Source organism: Myxocyprinus asiaticus, chromosome 13 (assembly GCF_019703515.2).
Source record: "Myxocyprinus asiaticus isolate MX2 ecotype Aquarium Trade chromosome 13, UBuf_Myxa_2, whole genome shotgun sequence".
Classification (NCBI taxonomy): Eukaryota; Metazoa; Chordata; class Actinopteri; order Cypriniformes; family Catostomidae; genus Myxocyprinus; species Myxocyprinus asiaticus.
The window spans coordinates 13,771,082-13,790,545 of record NC_059356.1 but is presented as its reverse complement, the minus strand read 5'-3'; the positions used below and the strand labels follow the sequence as shown (position 1 = coordinate 13,790,545).

The window sequence follows — 19,464 nt, the reverse complement described above, 5'->3', positions numbered from 1 at the left end:
AAAATCAATTATAACTAGATTGTTATATTTTCTGCAGCAAACGTGAGCGCAATTGCCGCCATGATGCTATGCTGTTGTGTTGTGGGTGGTTGCCAGGGTGTTGCTATGCAGTTGCCAAGAAGTTCTGAGATATCTGAGATCTGGATGTTGATACAGATTTACCAATTTGATCTAATTCCGATTCACAAATTCTCAATTCGATTTGATTCAGTTCTGATTCATTTGGGTATATTTCAGTTATAATGTCCATTTTGCTCAACTAATGCTGTAAATCATATTGGGGACCTTCCAACTTGGAACATTATGAAAATATTAAATTATAAATTTACAACAGGGTTCATTATTGCTAATTTCGCTATATCGCCGCATTGGACAAAACTGCGCACAAAGAGACTGAAACCAGCAGATTCACTTTCTCTCAAGGACATACTGGGTGTCATTTGCACGTTTGGCCCAGTTTTAAGTCACAATCCAATTATCATATTGTGATGCAATGTACTGAATCACAACATACTGTACATTGTGTATTGTATTGTGCACTAGTTGGCAGTACCCAGCCCTAGTTGCTATGCAGTTGCTAGGGTGTTCTGGGTGGTTGCTAGGGAGCTGCCAGGTGTTTTTTAGGGTGTTGCTTACTAGTCCAAGTAATAGGGGTCCACCCCCAAGTCTCTATGATGCTCTGGTCCCTATACATCATGTTCTGGTTCATCCATCAATGCAAGTCTATGGGACTTTGGAATGTTTTATTGTTGTAAAATTTTAAGTCAGATCGCTAAGAAAAGTAATTGTACACAGATTTTAGGAATCATTCACATTCACAGTGCAAACGGTGCAGAATGAGTTCAGTTTAATGCTTGGGGATAAAGGGTTTAAAAAAAATCTATTGAGCAAAATAGCAATAGTAATGCTTGCCTAAATGTGTTCTTTGGTTATACTTATATTCTCTTTCATATTATTCCTCTATTTTCAAACTAAGGTAATGACAGGCGTAATTTTGTATCTCGCTATCTTACTTGGAGAACAAAATATCTGAAGATCTCATAGTCAGTCAGTTCTTCCTGCATCAATATCTTGTTGGCCACTTGATCCACTGGGGAAAGTGCTTCAGACCTGACAGGGAATTAAAACTATCATAATTTCAAATCATTTGCTGCTCAGATGGGTTTAAGAACTGATGAGTCTTATTACATTACAGTTTTTCCCAATATTGGCAGGGACAACACCCCCAACAACTATTTTCTATCCAGTCAATAGGCATCCACTAGCACACAAGGATTAAAATATCAATATCATAGCTCACAGCATACCATAGCTGAAATCTGTCCAAAACTATTTTTCAGTTTGGTCAAGCTATTCTGCTTGTGCAGTCTAGAACAATGAGAGGATTCCTACAGCCTCCATAATGCGTGTTGTAATGTCTCAAATTCAAGTGGTCTGTCTCTTCCTCCTTACCATCTCTGGTACAACACCAGAGAATTCCAACACTAATAAATATATATATATATATATATATATATATATATATATATATATATATATATATATATATATATATATATATATATATATATATACACATACATACATACATACATACATATATATACATACATACATACACACACACACACAGAGTATACATATACACACACACACACACATTAGCCAATTTATAACATTTACCCATTTCAAATTTCACAAAATTCCATTAAATTTAATTGTGTAATATTTAGCACATTTTAATTAATAAAACTTTGTTTAAATATTATTAAATATTTCTCAATTCAATTTGATGTCATTTTTTTATGAAACTGAAGTGAGTGAATCAACATTATTTTTAACAATAAAACATTATAAAACAATATAAGCCAAAAGCACCCCTTTTAAATGAAAATGAAATAAAAAACAACAACAAAAAAAAAAAACATTTCCCAAACAATTTAGAGCAAATTAGCTTTAAAAGGTGACTTCAGCCACAAGGCGAGTAGTTTGAATTTCTGAAGAATAAAGTAGGATGCAATGTTTACTATTGCTGAAGTTTATCTACAAGCTTACAGTTGAATGGTCCAAGTAACTGAACATTCGAGATAATGTGCAGCTTTGATGCATCCACTGTAGACAACCTCAAGCCGCTGCGGCATGGCATGTCATGACGTTTTTGATGGGCCACAAAACTGGCCACAGCTTTTGAAAATTCGATGACAAATGGTAAGTACTGCCACTAAGATGTCATATAGGACACATTAGGGAATAACAAATGTATGATATAATTTGCCAATAAAACCATTTTCTTGTCAGTAAAAAATGAACATTTTGCAGGGGAAAGCACTTGTATGTACAGTACACTCACCTATTATGAACACTTATTCATGTGATCATCTACAGTAATCAGCCAATCATGTGGCAGCAATGCAGTGCATAAAATCATGCAGATATGGGTCAGGAGCTTCAGTTAATGTTCACATCAACCATCAGAAATGGGAAAGAAAAAAAAAAAATGTATCTCAGTGATTTAGACCGTGGCATGATTGTTGGTGCCAGATGGGCTGGTTTGAGTATTTCTGATCTCCTGGGATTCACACACACACACACACACACACACACACACACACACACGTCTCTAGAGTTTACTCAGAATTGTGCCAAAAACAAAAAACATCCAGTGAGCGGCAGTTCTGTGAATGGAAACGCCTTGATGAGATAGGTCAATGGAGAATGGCCAGATTGTTTCGAGCTGACAGAGGCTACGGTAACGCAGATAACCACTCTGTACAATTGTAGTGAGCAGAATAGCATCTCAGAATGCACATCATGTCAAACCTTGAGGCAGATGAGCTACAACAGCAGAAGTCCATGTAAGGACCATAGTGTTCTTTATAAAGCGCTCGGTGAGTGTACATTGCAGTGCAAAATGCATCAAATAGTGTAATGAACAAGAAAAACATTTATCAATACATGAATCAAAACTACTTGGGATAGCCCCAACTTCTGACATGGTTTTGTGTCATTCCCTCAATTCTTATTAAATCACCTTCAATATGTGGGCTCACATGAGAAGGATCACACAAGCTCCAATGTTTTCACTCAGTCGCTGCTCATTAGTGCAGTTAAACGTTTCTCAGCTTTTTCGCATTGCTGGACACACCAATTTTATCACCACCAGTCACTGTCGATCATGTCACCCTAAATTGTCAACTCACATTGAAAATGAATGACTTGCGGTCACTTTGGCGCTGTATTTGTGAATAGGGCTCAAGGCAGAACATTGTAGCGCGATTTTAATCAAATCAGTCAGTCATAATTTATCTGGAAACCGAAACTGAATATTTAAATAGAGCAGACAAGAATTATAATGATTTCATTTATCACATCAAATTGAAGCCTAACATCAAAACGAGTGAGGCAAATTTTGACAAGCGTTGTTCTCATGGCAACTACTGTATATCACAAGCAGTGAAGGATGCTGCCTCAATTTCTGTTCATTGCTAGACTTATTCAAGAAGCAACAGTACACTCTATTGCATATATCTGAAAATAATTTAAATGGAACTGACCAGATTTTTGCATATCTAACCCAACAAAAACAGCATGTGACATTAACCTGATTTAATACGTCATTGACAAGATACCGAAACAGTCGGTGAGAATACAAATGTAACCTTGTGCGTGTGGCACGATGCTACAATTGGGAGTACACCGTGTTGTGATGTGTCGTCTTAGGCCCATTCAATTGCTGTCTGCTTGTGCAAGGGTGAGAGTATAACAATGATGTAATGCAGGCAGTGAACATACACAGAGAAAATGGGTGGGAGGATATGAGTGGGAGATATGGTGACGGGCAAAATTATCCTAAACAAACCAGTGTGCGTGGGAGTGTATGGGAGTGGGGGAGTAATGGAGGGAGTATGTGTGTGTGTATATATACACTCACTCACGCCTCGCTCAGATTCAGATGAGAATAGAGCACTCTCCACTGCAAACGCTTTGTGCGTCCAAGGACATCATATACAGAGGCACGATATTTGCCCAGGATCAACTACGAATGTGTGACTCCGTTTATACGTGTGTGTGCATGCGAGAAAATGTGTGGCTTTTAATGTGGGAGAGAGAAAGAAACATTTCAGAAAAACAGCAAGGAATGAAGTGAAGGATAGGAGCGTGTGTAGGCAGAAATTATTTTTAGTCTGTCTCGAACCAAATCCCCATGGCTGTTTTTTTCTTAACAGAGAAAGACATATACATCGGGCTGCAAATTGCCCACATGAAGTCCTGTTCCAATGAATGCACCACGCGGGATATTTCCTAACCATAGCACAAATGAAGCTATTTTTCACTAAATGACAAGTCTTGCATTTCAGCTTGCATTGAGCAAAGTGAAGTAACCCCGACATTATCCCCAGGGGTTGGCAGGCACAGCGGTGTTGCAGTGCATCCATGGTCGAAATTACCAGTTTATAATTTCATAGAGAGCAGAGAGAAGTGCCATATGATATGACGCTTTGTTCTACAGTCTGACTGTGCTAAACACAGCAGTATGTGCATGTTTGAGTTGGTTTGGGAGGCCTGCTCTCACGAGTAGGTGGACTTTTCAGGAAAACTTTGAAAAAACATTCTGAGTTCCGACAATAAAAACGGCTCTGCGAAGCTGTTGTTGGCCACGTCCACACTAAAAATGTCTTTGCTATATTTACTAGAGATATTGGATAGTTGACATTTGGTTATCCGTTCGACATGCCACTATTTGCATACCAAAATCACTATTCGGTTATTCTACACGTGCAATAGAAGTCTTTAACCCGACCTAAGTTCTGACAAATCATCGGGTTTTCCGGCCAGGTTTGGGTCAGTTTTTCAAGTATAGGGTGATTAAGTGTCTGCGCTGTTTATCTATGTACTGTTAACACGTGCTTGACGGACATCTGACTCTTGCGCCGAATATCACTGTTTTTTCTTTCAGTATCTCACACAGGATCGCCACATTTTTAGACACCAAGTAAAGTTAAAACCACTTTCATTTTTACAAATGTATCTCTTAACACCTGTGTTGGGCTTCATTCACTGTGCTGTGTTCTGAAAAAGTTCAGGTTGCAAAGAGGACTTTGTGTGACTGACTGTTACACCATTAGACATGATTCCAGGTTGTTTATCGCTCTGGTGTGCATATTTAAGTGCAATAATTTAACAAGTTCAATGCCATTTGAGTTTAAACCATTTAAAAATCAATGCAAGCTGAAGAGGCTACACCTGGTGTTTGGACACACCAGGCCCCGCGGCGATCGCTTCTACCACCCACACCCCCCGGTACAACCGGTGCAGTACCCCTGTAGATCGCTACCGAAGGCGAGATCACTATCGCGGGAGGCCAGGAACGTGATCACTACCAACGGGGATGTAAATACAAATGCACAAATACATACACATAAATGCAGAGGTAAATGCAGATAAATAGATATATTTGTGACTGCACATTCTATATTAATGCTTTATAGAATTGCTATGTTGCTTGGTAACTGTATACAGACTGCAGTTAGGCTTATGAACTATTACTAGGCACATATACTACATAGAATAGTTTATTCTGACTATTATAATCAATAAATGTAATTTACTGAACAATGGTACCATGTGCCATCGTTTCATGAAAGCAATAAGAGCTACTCAAGGCCGTGCATGACAGTGATTTAAAAAATTTTTGAGGCTGATTTTACTTGCGGTCCATTTGTCACACTAGAAATGAATGGTCAAGTAGAGCACTTTGCAAAATGTGCATACTGTGGACAATATACAGCAGAAGCGGTAAAAGTGGTATGCTAGTACGCTATTTCAAACGTAGCCTGAATGCCCTTACAAAATAGAGTTCTGGTAAACTTGTCGCAAATTTAGATGTCCGATTCACAATTTAATCATTCGAGTCGGTTCTTTATAATGAATTGGACACACGTGATAGCAAAGCGCTTTGAATCGGTTTGCGATTCAATTTGAATGACTCAAAGCTCACGCTGTTGAATAATTTAAACCTTCATCACCGCCAGCACACTAACGGAATATTTGAAAACACAGAAAACTATAACATTGGTTGCAGTGGATATTTATCTACATTCAATGTAAACCAAACCTGGTAATGCATCCAATCGTTTGCCAGTGATGAAGAAGGTTTTTAGTAAGTTCAACACGTGTGCAGCTTGTGAACGACTATTGCAGTTTAAGACATTTTATCACCAAAAGAGTAATCAAAACACTTAGTGGCCTTAGAGGTTAACTAAATTTTCTGTTGAGTAGTTGGTAGCTTAACTAGCCCCATTTTTATTTTTTCAGTAGCTTGCCCAACACGGGATAAGAGCTTGACTTGAAGGGGTTTATTTTGTGATAAATACCAACTGACTGTACATTTATACCACCTATTTCACAACTATTTACCAAAGAAAATTAAAATTATATATTGTTTTGAGTGAACATTATTATATAAGAAGAAATAGCACAGATTTATAGGAGAGTCATATAACAGAGACATATAGGTGAATTGGTCAATGACGAATTGTCAACACATTGTGGCATTGTTTAAAAGTTTGGCTTGAACTTGGTTTGTCCCTTGCATGATTTGGATGGTTTATTTCTTCAGATTTCCAAAGAGTTGCATCTAAAAAATCTACAGCAGTGTTTCTTTGGGTCATTGGACCACCATACTCTGTATCAAATCCAAAAAGGGAATGCTTGACAAAACACTCTCAAACTTTCTACACCAGGTTAATACAAAGGTAGGTGAAATATTTTATGAATATTAACTTGCATTTTATTTCTACTAATTGAATTCATAGACTTATTTTACCTAATACATGTTTGAACCTGTCCGTGCAAATTTGTGAGTTGTAAATACTGTATATTTTTTGCCATAAGTTCAACCAAAGTCATTTGTCACAGACACTTTATTACTCCCTATGGTAAATGTATAAAAGCAAATGTGTTATTTTATCTCCATTTTGATAGACACAGGATGTCGCTGCAATGCAAACTGTTGTGGTTCATGTTCTTCCCATTATCCTTGGCGAAAAACACTCAGGACTCTTTCGACTGCGTTTTGCAAGTGTATATAATTTTGTTGGATCCAATTTTGAATAAATTGATTTGCTTAAAATCAAAGTCATGTTTATTGTCATTCTTAAAGGAAGTTCACCCAAAAATGAAAATTCTCTCATTATTCACTTACGCTGATGCAATCCCAGATGTGTATGACTGTCTTTTTTCAGCAGAACACAAATGAAGGTTTTTAGAAGATAGAGCTCTGTCAGGTCCTTATAATGCAAGTAAATGATGACCAGAACTTTGACTGTCCAAAAGTCGCATTTAGGCAGCATAAAAATAATCCACACGACTCCAGTCAATCAATAAATGAACTTTAAGTCGGCACTTCTGTCCAGAGCTCTGATGCTGTTTGAAATGGCCGAACTCTCACATGACATTCATTCTTCAGTTGTAAATAAGCGCCGCTTCAGAATTCTCGTGTATCATGTTCACCGACGCGTTTGCGTCATACGACAGCTACGTGATGCCTCAACTGCTGGCAGGAAGTGCTTTATAAAAGTTAAAACGTTTTAATTATCTATATTATTTTTACACAAACCAATCGATTCACTTCAGAAGACATTCACTGATCGACTGGAGTCACATGGATTACTTTTATGCTGCCTAAATGTGACTTCTGGACCATCAAAGTGCTGGCACCTGTGTACTTGCATTATAAGGACCTGACAGAGCTCTATCTTCTTCTATAAATCTTCATTTGTGTTCTGCTGAAGAGACAGTCATACACATCTGGGATGGCATCAGGATTAGTGAATAATGAGAGAATTTTAATTTTTGGGTGAACTTCCTTTAATGCACTGCAGAGCAGTGGGGGAAAACAAGATAGGAAACTACAGTGCAGACATAACATATGTTAAGCAAACTACTACAGTAACCCTACAGACAATAAATGCAGACAGCAGGAAAATCCAGCTTTAGCTGCTAGCTGTGTTTTGGAACATGGGACCTGGCCCAAGCTCATACACACAAATAATTATTGCACAATCGGGTGGAGTTATGGTAATATTGTGCCATCTTCACAACCCCATTGCTTTCCTGCAAGTTTATTTCTGACAGATGAAGTAAGTCCACTCTTGAGGATGCATCTGTAAAACATGATGATAATGTGAGAAGGCAAGCCAGCTCTCTTTTTGAATTAGCAGGCTATGCAGTGTGTTCTTTACTAGGAGGAGGTGTTTACTGAAGTCATTATTTGAAGTCACTGGAAATGAAAAGGAATTGATTCTTAGAGAAATATAACTTCCAACTTTGCTGTTCACATGCAGGACTGTGACAGAGAACTTCGCTCAGATGCCTGTGGGAATAGTCATTCCTGAAGAATGTCCAAGGCCAGGATTAGCCCAGTTACACCTCCAATTGACTTCCATCATAAAAGTACTCCGAGACGTTGTTCTTGATGACCTGGGAAGTTACCCAGACACACTGTGTCTTTTGTTTGGATTTGAGTACAGACTGCAAATTGACTATCCTGCAGGCATGAAGAATACTTTCACTTTGTGTAGAAGGTGATGTTGCAATAGGCCAGGACAAAATCAGTCCAAAACTGTTGGCCAGTGAAAAGACTGAGTAAAAAATGTTCACCCTAACCCAAAAATGAATATTCGATCACCATTTACTCACACTGCCAAACCTGTATGACTTTGTTTCTTTGCATTGAGCAGAAAAGGTAATCTAGCACAATGTCCAAGCTTCTCTTTTCCATAAAATGAAAGTGGATGAGGTCTATAGGGACAGCAGTGGTAATCCCTTATTTTCATTCTGTGGAAAAGAGCAGCTTGGACATTATGCTAGATAACTTCCTTTTTGTCCCATGGTTTGGAACAACATAAGGCCAAGTCAATGAAGTTTGTTGTGAGTGTAAGCCATCTTTCAGAGAAGTGTCTTTCATGCAATTTATGGAAATAAACTCAGCAAAAAAAGAAACATTCCTTTTTCAGGACACTGTGTTTTAAAGATAATTTTTTAAAAATCAAAATAACTTCACAGATCTTTATTGTAAAGGGTTTAAACAATGTTTTCCATGCTTGTTCAATGAACCATAAACGAATAATGAACATGCACCTGTGGAACGGTCGTTAAGACACTAACAGCTTACAGACGGTAGGCAATTAAGGTCACAGTTATAAAAACTTTGGACACTAAAGAGACCTTTCTACTGACTCTAAAAAAAACATCAAAAGAAAGATGCCCAGGGTCCCTGCTCATCTACATGAACGTGCCTTAGGCATGCATGAGGACTGCAGATGTGGCGAGGGCAATAAATTGCAATGTTCGTACTGTGAGACACCTAAGAAACTAAAACATGTTCAGTTTATGTCTTAGTTGTTGAATCTTTTTATGTTCATGCAAATATTTACACATGTTAAGTTTACTGAAAATAAAAGCAGTTGAAAGTGAGAGGATGTTTCTTTTTTTGCTGAATTTATTTGTATGAACATAAAAAGATTCAACATCTAAGACATGAACTGAACAAGTTTCACAGACATGTGACTAACAGAAATGGAATAATGTGTCCCTGAACAAAGGGAGGGGGGGTCAAAAGTAACAGTCAGTATCTGGTGTGGCCACCAGCTGCATTAAGTACTGCAGTGCATCTCCTCCTCATGGACTGCACCAGATTTGCCAGTTCTTGCTGTGTTCTTGCAGTTCTTGTTCTTCGCTGGCCATGGCAGAACACTGACATTACTGTCTTGCAGGAAATCACGCACAGAACGAGCAGTATGGTTGGTGGCATTATCATGCTGGAGGGTCATGTCAGGATGAGCCTGCAGGAAGGGTACCACATGAGGGAGGAGGATGTCTTCCCTGTAACGCACAGCGCTGCGATTGCCTGCAATGACAAACTCAGTCCGATGATGCTGTGACACACCGCCCCAGACCATAACAGACCCTCCACCTCCAAAATCGATCCCGCTCCAGAGTACAGGCCTCGGTGTAACGCTCATTCTTTCAATGATAAACACGACCATCACCCCTGGTGAGACAAAACCGCGACTCGTCAGTGAAGAGCACTTTTTGCCAGTCCTGTCTGGTCCAGCGAGAGGTTGTGCCCATAGGCAACATTGTTGCCGGTGATGTCTGGTAAGGACCTGCCTTACAACAGGCCTACAAGCCCTCAGTCCAGCCTCTCTCAGCCTATTGCGGACAGTCTGAGCACTGATGGAGGGATTGTGCATTCCTGGTGTAACTCGGGCAGTTGTTGCCATCCTGTACCTGTCCCGCAGGTGTGATATTCGGATGTACCGATCCTGTGCAGGTGTGGTTCCACGTGGCCTGCCACTGCGAGGACGATCAGCTGTCCTTCCTGTCTCCCTGTAGCACTGTTTTAGGTGCCTCACAGTACAGACATTGCAATTTATTGCCCTGGCCACATCTGCAGTTCTCATGCCTCCATGCAGCATGCCTAAGGCACGTTCACGCAGATGAGCAGGGACCCTGGGCATCTTTCTTTTGGTGTTTTTTCAGAGTCAGTAGAAAGGTCTCTTTAGTGTCCTAAGTTTTTATAACTGTGACTTTAATTGCCTACCGTCTGTAAGCTGTTAGTGTCTTAACGACCGTTCCACAGGTGCATGTTCATGAATTGTTTATGGTTCATTGAACAAGCATGGAAACATTGTTTAAACCCTTTACAATAAAGATCTGTAAAGTTGTTTAGATTTTTACAAAATTATCTTAAATACATTGTCCTGAAAAAGGGGCATTTCTTTTTTTTGCTGAGTTGAGCTTTATTTAAGGAATAAATCAGCCTATATGTTGACTTTAAACTGTGTTGTCTTTGTTTTTTGAGAACAGTATTAGTATTTTCAGAGTAGAAATTTAAATAATTGATAAAATTAGTCATATCCGTTAAGTGTGAATAAGTTATTTTCTTTAAAAGGTATAGATAGAAGTATTTAAGTTGTATTGACTTACCAAAATATATTGTTACCGTGGTAAATTTCAGTAAGGGATTCTCTTTCACACATAAACACAGCAGATTATTTGTTTGTATATGAATTGTAACTAGAGAAGGGCTGAATTGTGTTATATATCCAGGGGGGCGTTTGAGGCATCCATCACTGCAGCTGTGACCGACAGATCTCAATGTGATTCACTCTCATCGAGAGAGCATAAGAGAGACAGAGAGAGTGGGATTCAAGTGCTAATAGCATTTTTGAGTTCAAATGAGAGGTGAACTGCAATCTGTAGATTACTTTAGGTATGAGGGGGACGTTTATTCCGCCTTAGTCCACAAACTTCCAGTGTAAATGAAATTATGTAGATGCTGCTTTCATGTCCTGAGCAACAGTCATTAGAAACTCACGATATCTCCAACAAAAGTTGACTATATTCACTCAGGGCTTCCATTTGTGGGTCAGAAGTCAAGGGGTCAAGGTTTGGCTGGTTAACATGTAGAATAGATGCAGTAACTACATCAATCTGGTGGCAAAAAGCATCTTTTTCTATTTACAGCCTTTCGAAAGTAGCCATGAATGGGAATGGGAATCCTAACAGCTTGAAGAAAGGTTCAGTCCATGCACCCAGAAGGCTTGAAAGTTCAATGGACATGATCGTACCAAGGATACAAACGAGAAATAATTTCCCTGCCTCTAGTCGATTCCCATCTGCAACAAGCATCTTTAAGGTTACACACAGACACACACACACACACACACTTGGCAGAACAAACAACCAACTAACAATTCTGAAAGTATTCATGTAGCAGAAAGTGAAAAGCTCTTTCAAGAAGTTAAAATGGGCAGGTCTGGAGCACTCAAACTAGTTCCGCTTTTTACACTGTTCATAAATAATGCACCGCCTTGTTTCCACGCAGCATAGCAAATGAATTCCCAAGCACTGCTGTCAGCATTTTGACTTCATTTTCTCTGCAAACTGGTAAAATTGAGCAAGTGAAGTAATAAGTAATTATTTTAGTAGTTTAGACATACATAAATTACGTCTGAAATGTGTCAGATTTAAAAGGTACTCACTGTACAAAGTAAAAAGCTTTTCACAGGTGCAAATTCCCAGTAAACTTGACATCTGCACCTAGTGAAAGCAACATCAGTACATTGCTGCACTGCAAAAAAAAATAATAATTATGTTCTTAAGAATATTTGTATTTTTTCCTATAAGAATAATGCCTAAAAAAAAAAAAAAAAAAAAAAAAAAAAAACAAACACTCTAAAAACATGATAAATTTACTTAAGATGCTAAAATGTAAAAAAAAAAAAAAAAAAAAAAAAAAAAATGTACCTTTTTTTTCAATATCTTCAAATAAACGGAGCAAGTTTTTATTTTTTTTTTATTTTTTTTTTTTAAGGATGTGGATTTATTATAGTGTGTTTTAGGGAGTCATTTCAGATCAAGCCACACAACTCGCCCATTCCCTTACGGCGGATCATACGAGGACAGGACAAAAACAGGACAGTGGGACTCACCCAAGTCTTTTGATCCTTGACTTTCACTGGCCAGCTCGCCCATTCTCACCAGAGCATCAAAATAACCCTTCGCTGCAAACGTCACACCTGCAAGATGGAGGCAAGAGAAATGTTAGTGAAAAACTTTTTCATCTGTTGTTATAACAGTGATACAGGTACTTCAATGATCAAAGGGCCCATGATAAGGATGAGACTGCTCTCAGGTAGGGCTGGGCAAATCTTGAAATATTCGCACTATATTGGCACATGATTTGCTGACAATAAAATAAATCACAAAACAACATAATACTTGCATTTAGCTTTCTATTTGGCCAACACATTTCTGCATTAAAAGTTATAGCTCACACACAAATTTCTTTTTTAAATATCTCATCATTTACACACCCTTATGCAATCCCAGATGTGTAGGACTTACTTTTACGCAGAACACAAACGAAGGTTTTTAGAAGAATATTTCAGCTCTGTAGGTCCACACAATGCAAGTGAATGGTGACCAAAACTTTGAAGCTCCAAAAATCACACAAAGGCAGCATAAAAGTAATCCACAAGACTCCAGTGGTTTAATCCATGCCTTCTGAAGTGATATAATATGGTGTGGGTGAGAAACAGGATCAATATTTAAGTCCTTTTACTACAAATCTCCACCTCTGACCAGCCCCAACCAGTAGGTGGCGGAATGTGAAAGTGAAAGTCATTACCATACCAGAATGTGGAAATTAAAGTGTAGATTTACAGTAACAAATATGACTTAAATACTGATCTGCTTCTCACCCACATAGACAAGATATGGATTAAACCACTGGATTCATATGGATTTTATGCTGCCATTATGTGCTTTTTTGAAGCTACAAAGGTCTGCTCACTATTCACTTATATTGTATGGACCTACAGAGTTGAAATATTCTTCTAAAAATCTTTGTGTTCAGCAGAAGAAAGAAAGTCAAGTGGGATGGCATGAGGGTGAGTGAATGAGTGATTTTTCATTTTTGGGTAAACTATCCCTTAAAAGGCAGAGATGTTGTTGCAGCCTCTCTCATATAAACTTCTATAGAGCACAACAGTATGTGTTTGGAAATAAAAGATCCCATTCAAATGGAAATAGATTATTAACAATAACCAATAAAACTTTAAAGACAGACCTAACGTGAGCTCCGAGGTTGTTAATCGATGGCATATGCTTCGGCTGAAGCCATCAGTCTGCATTATTTTAACTTAATTTAAAAAACTCTTCTTTATTAGTGTAATTCCTGGTGAAAAAAACTACACTATACATGAATCTTGAATCTGCCACTTAGAAAATCGGGGCAAATAAACCACGGCAAAAGAGCTCTGCAACGGCCACCCACTCTTATGATGCACTTTGAATGACGCAATTAAGTCGGTCTCCCTAAACTTTCAAACTATTTATTATTTGTATATTTTACAATATACTTTCAATATACTGATCCTATACTTGTAAATCAACAACTTTAAACCAATAGTTTTATATTTTTCCATTGTTTTTAATTTAACTACATTCACAATGCTTCATGGGTTATGTACACAGTTTTGTACTTTTTTTTTTTTTTTTTTTTTACAAATACTTTTTTGCTTCAAATCGAAGTTTGTAATGTTGTGATTCACCTTGCAGCTGGTTGGTTTGGTTCATGGCTTAAATGCTTTTTTAAAAAAAAAATTTATCAAGTAGTACTTTATGAAATTCCCATGGAAAAAAAATGTATGGGAAAATACTTCCGAAACCAAGATGGCTGAAAAAGTGGCTGGGCACTGTTGCCCTCTAGCAAAAATGGCATTAAAAGTTTCTGTGAATCAGTTCAAACTGTCCATTTCAATTAATCGACTTAAAACTCTGATTCAACAACATGTTTGCATCATTCAAAAATGTTCACTGAAGTCTCTGTGTGTTTCATATAACAATACTTGGGAATAATCACAATTATAACCATAAAATACATGTATTTTTACTACATTGTAAATTGAATTTGAACATCATTCTTCCTTGTGTTCTTGTATTAAAAAAAAAAAAAAAGTGGAAAGCATGTCCTGATTATTTTTGACCAGATTTTTTCGGTTTTAGTTTTTACACTCAACATATTGAATCAACTTGGCAACTATAGCTTTTTGCTCAAAGTGACGATTCCTCTGATTAAAAAAAAACAAAAAACAACCACAACCTTTTAAGCCATTTCAGAGCAAAACACAAATATTGAGATATTTATACTGAACATTGTCAAAAGGATGAAATATATAGCAATATTTTTTTTTTAGCTATATCACCTAGTTCTACTCTCAGCTGTGTATGTTGGTGTAAGTCCAGCTGGGTAATGAGTCACAACAAAAGCTATTGGAATGGACGAGTCCGTCGCACAACAGGAAACATAATCAGATTTACAGGAAACACATTTAAAATGAGTAAAGATAGGCCTCCTATGACTATGGAAATGTAGTATTTTTTTCTTAACCAGACCAATGTTTCCCTCCACACAGACACACACACTCCCAATCCCATGCCTCATTACAGTTTTAAAATGTCAAATTCTGTGAAAAAAAAAATAAACAGAATATCATATCAAAAACTCTCCCGGGACTCATTTTGTGTGTGAGGGAGAAAGAGAGAATGTGTGCGTGTAATTTTCCCCATCTGAAAAGATCAGCTTAGACCATTAAGAATTTTCATGCTGGTCTAGGCTGGCAGATTTTTTCTGGTAGCTGGTTTAGCGCGGTTGCGTTTGATGGCGAAATACTACAGAAGACAGTAGTGTCTGTTTCCCTTTCAAGGAATACCCTGGTCTGTGACTGTACCATCGGCTGTTTAATTTCTGTCTAGCCTCCTTGAGCTGGAACATATGCTGGTGACTGTTACTGATCTGTTCAGGGTTGGCAGGGCTCATTATAGAGTAGAGAGCAAGAGGTTGCCCTACTCAGCAGTGCACATGTGTAGCTCCTGCCCAGTGGGCATTTAGTGGAATAAGAGGTTCTGACTCCTGAGCTTCATGTCAATCTTGGGTTATAAACACAAACTACGAGAGATTCTCTTTTCTAGAATCATTTCCAACATTCTTGTTTCCTTTCCTCGCATCTATAGCTCGCAGATGTGTTTTACTTTTGACGAGTACTCAAGTAGACAAAATGACCAAAATGCCCATCCCCAATATATATATATATATATATATATATATATATATATATATATATATATATATATATATATATATATATATATACACACACATACATACACACACACACACACACACACACACACACACACACACACAGTATGAATATACACACACCAGATTAAAGGGTTTTGGCCAGAGAGAAAAAAAAAAAAAACACGAAAAAGTTCGGATTCCATTTTGCCAGATTAATTGGTAAAACTGATATATCAGTAGACATCTAATCCAAACAGATAGTCCTATCCCAAATTTACACCTTTGAACGAGCCAGTGTTGGCGTGTCAGGCTGGTTTGGCCACTCAAACAAACATAAGAATGTATTTATAGCACCACCGAGTCACAGTGTTCCTTTTTGGGTGAAATAATACAAAATAAAAAAATGATAAACACATCAGTTTTAAGGATGCAAGAATGAGATGCGAGGCGCAGGCAGTTTATAAAATGGAATATCCTTGCTTACTCAAGCGTCACTTCAAAGCACTTCAAAGTTTTTACGTCACTGCATTACCTCACTGCAGATATCTGCCATCGTTGGAGCTTGATTAATTAAGACAATTTAATCTTAATAAAGCCAGATGTTGACATGTCAAATTTATTGTTTATTAAACCACAAATTTAAAAGTGTAGTGTTTCCCATTAAATACCTAGACTGTGGTGGTCCAACTTGTCCCGCCCCAGTTTCATATTTTTTTTTTTTTTTTTACAGTTCTCATAATAACATAAAAGATCTCTAACATTGTGTTTTGTGCCTTTGCTTCGCAAAGCATCTCTCACTCAGTCAGCCCCCCTCCCCCTCCCTGCTTTACACACGCGCATGCTCACACACACACACACACACACACACACACACACACACACACACACACACACACACACAGGAACCACCTGGCTGCATCCGAGACATCAAAGCATTTTGAGGACAAAACATCGTGAGGTAAGTAATGTTAACTAATGTTACAGTATCCACTGCAGTTATCTACTAGTCCAAACCCAATTTTAACATTATCAATGTACGACAGCAAACAGATAACGTTACTGAAGTTATCATTGATAATTAACGTTAATCTAATGATAGCCAAATTAGGTAACGTTAAAGTTAGCTAACGACGCTAGCTGTCAGTCTCCTCGCTTATCTCAACTGACATATCCGGCTGCTTGTTGTGAAAAACAAAATATAACATATGTAACGTTATATCTAACTAGCTAACGTTAAATATCTAACGTTAACATTATTACCAGCGGCTCTGACAACATAACTATTTTCAGCATCTGAGGATCAAGTTGGATCATCATGTAACGTTAGGTTATTTGTAATATTAACTAATCAAGTTGAAGTAACGCTACTGTTTTAAGCTTAATGTTTGTACCCTTGATTTTCAGATCATGAGCATTTTTAAATATTTCAAGAAGAGTGAAATCCGGGTCACGTGACGCCATGCAAGAAGCAGATGTGTGAGCGACGAGCTCTGCGCACTTTGCTAAATTTTTAATTGTTTTCATGTTATAATCTGGTGAAATTTGATACACCCAGTTACACATTTGCTCTTTGAAGCAAAACATGGCAAAGAAGTCTAAATCATTGGGCTCTAGAGACATTAAAAGACACTTACGTGTTCAGGATGAAAGCCCCGACTTGGAGGATCTCGCTGTAATATGTCGATCGATTACGGTGATGGAAATAAAATTCTCGGAGATAGTTACAAGAGTGACTGATGTTGAGAGACGAATTGATTTTCTGGAATCTACGGAGAGGGAATTAACCGCTAATCTGCCCGCGACCAAAGTTGATTTGGATCATCTCCTTGAAAAGCTTGAAGATCTTGAGAAAAGAAGCCGCAGGAATAATGTTCAAATTGTTGGAATTCCTGAGCATGAGGAGGACAGCGATATGGTGAAATTCCTAGACGAGCTTTTCCCGAGTCTGCTCGACATAACAGGCCACAAGCTGGAAATCGAGCGAGCTCACAGAGTCCCGGCTCACAGATCTGCTGAGGGAGATAGGCCCCGATCGATTCTGGACAGATTTCTGAGATCATCCGATAAAGATCTGGTGTTGCGCCAGGTGAGGAGCAAAGGGAAGCTTTCTTGGAAAAACCATATTATTTTCTTTTTCCTGGACTTTGCGAGTTTGACAAGAGAGAAACACGATCAGTTCAAGGAATGTAAGAAACTCTTACATCAGCGAAAGATCACTTTTGCTCTGATATTCCTGGCCAAACTGAGAACAGAAATGAAGGACGGTCGCAAAGTATTTAGATGTCCCAATCAGGAATTGTCTTTTATTGACTCAATGGGTGAGTAAACTGCGTTGGCTCCGCCAAGCGTCTGGAGCTTGTTTTGTGAATAACACTTTTCCTTAAAGAAACTTTTGCATTGACGAAAGATTACTTTTGCACAGAAGTTCCTGGCCAGTTTGAGAGTGGACACTACGGATGACCGCAAAATATCTACATGCTCACACAAAGGATGTCTTTTATAAAGTTGACGGATTGTGTAAGTCATGATATATACGTTTATGCGGCCTCCGAGTGAATTGACTCGACCATCCGGGGAACCGGGATGCTGGTTTTGTTTCTTTTTGTATTGGTTCCGCCTAGTGGCTGGAGCTTGTTCTATTGAATAACACTCCTTTGGAACAGCTGTGGATTAATCTGTTCGTTCTTCATGCTTATACGTCCTGCTGGCTGTAGTTTGTATTGAGTATTTTTACGGGACATTGGAATGATTACGTCATCCACTGATCTCAGAACAGCTGGCTCACTGAACATTCATCTGTCTGTCCGAGGAATCTGAACGTTTTATATCAGCTGGAATTAGTTTAGTGGAAGATCACACCTTTGAGACAGTTCTGTGAATGAATCTACACGTCCTTTGTGTTCATTCTTCCCATTTTCTGGGGTTTATTTTACAAAGTATTTTCTGTTATGTAATTTTGCCTCACAAATTTGTGAGGCAAAATTGAGCAATCCGATGGCAAAGTTGTCATGGGGGCTCGTGGGCGTTCATGGACCTTTTGAGTTTAGAAGGACTGTCGCCGGTTGGCACTTTCGTGCACGGGGTTAATGCGCACATTTTTCTTTTTTCTGTTTGTTTTGTTCGGGGGGGAAGTTCGGGGTTTGATTGTTTCACTAATGGGGAATGTGGTCTGTATAATTTTCTTTTTGACACAATTTATTTTTTCTACTATATCAAAATGTCAAATGATAATATGAGTGTACTATCTCTCTCCACATGGAATGTAAATGGGTTGGGGAACCCCATAAAAAGAAGGCAGGTTATTACTTTTCTTAAACTTAAGAAATATGATATAGTGTTTCTTCAAGAAACATATCACTCCCTGCAGGAAGCTGAAAAAATTGGGAAGATATGGGGTGGACATGTTTTTTTTTTTAGTGCTGGCTCAAGTAAGAGCAAGGGAGTCATTATATTGATTAATAAACATCTACAATTCAAATGTCTCAAACAGACTAAAGATAAATTAGGGAGAGTCATTATTGTTTCAGCTGAAATTCAAGGGCAAAGGTTGATTTTAGCTAATATTTACGCATCTAACGCTGATGATCAGGACTTTTTTATAGATCTTGAAGGGATGCTGCAAGCCGCTGGCACCCCTCATGATATAATATTGGGAGGAGACTTTAATCTTTTGATGGACTCAGTCCTTGATCACAGTGAAGCAAAAGTGTGTAAACCCCCTAGAGCAACATTGACGCTTCACATCTGAACCCATCTGGTGGGGACTATACATTTTTTTCCATCAGTCCATAAGATTTATTCTAGAATAG

The 19,464-nt window shown here is 38.2% G+C and overlaps 1 protein-coding gene across 5 annotated transcripts in view; it reads right to left on the bottom strand.

The window, feature by feature from the left end:
• LOC127450642 (brain-specific angiogenesis inhibitor 1-associated protein 2-like) overlaps positions 1 to 19,464 on the bottom strand; it is a 165,509-nt gene that overhangs the window by 89,361 nt on the left and 56,684 nt on the right. For all 5 annotated transcript variants that reach the window (XR_007899012.1, XR_007899011.1, XM_051714906.1 and 2 more), the window contains exon 3: positions 12,501 to 12,587. Coding sequence is in view for 3 of the 5 variants with exons in the window: in XM_051714906.1 (XP_051570866.1) it covers positions 12,501 to 12,587 (87 nt within the window). In the remaining 2 variants the exon portion in view is untranslated. The remainder of the gene's footprint in view (positions 1 to 12,500; positions 12,588 to 19,464) is intronic.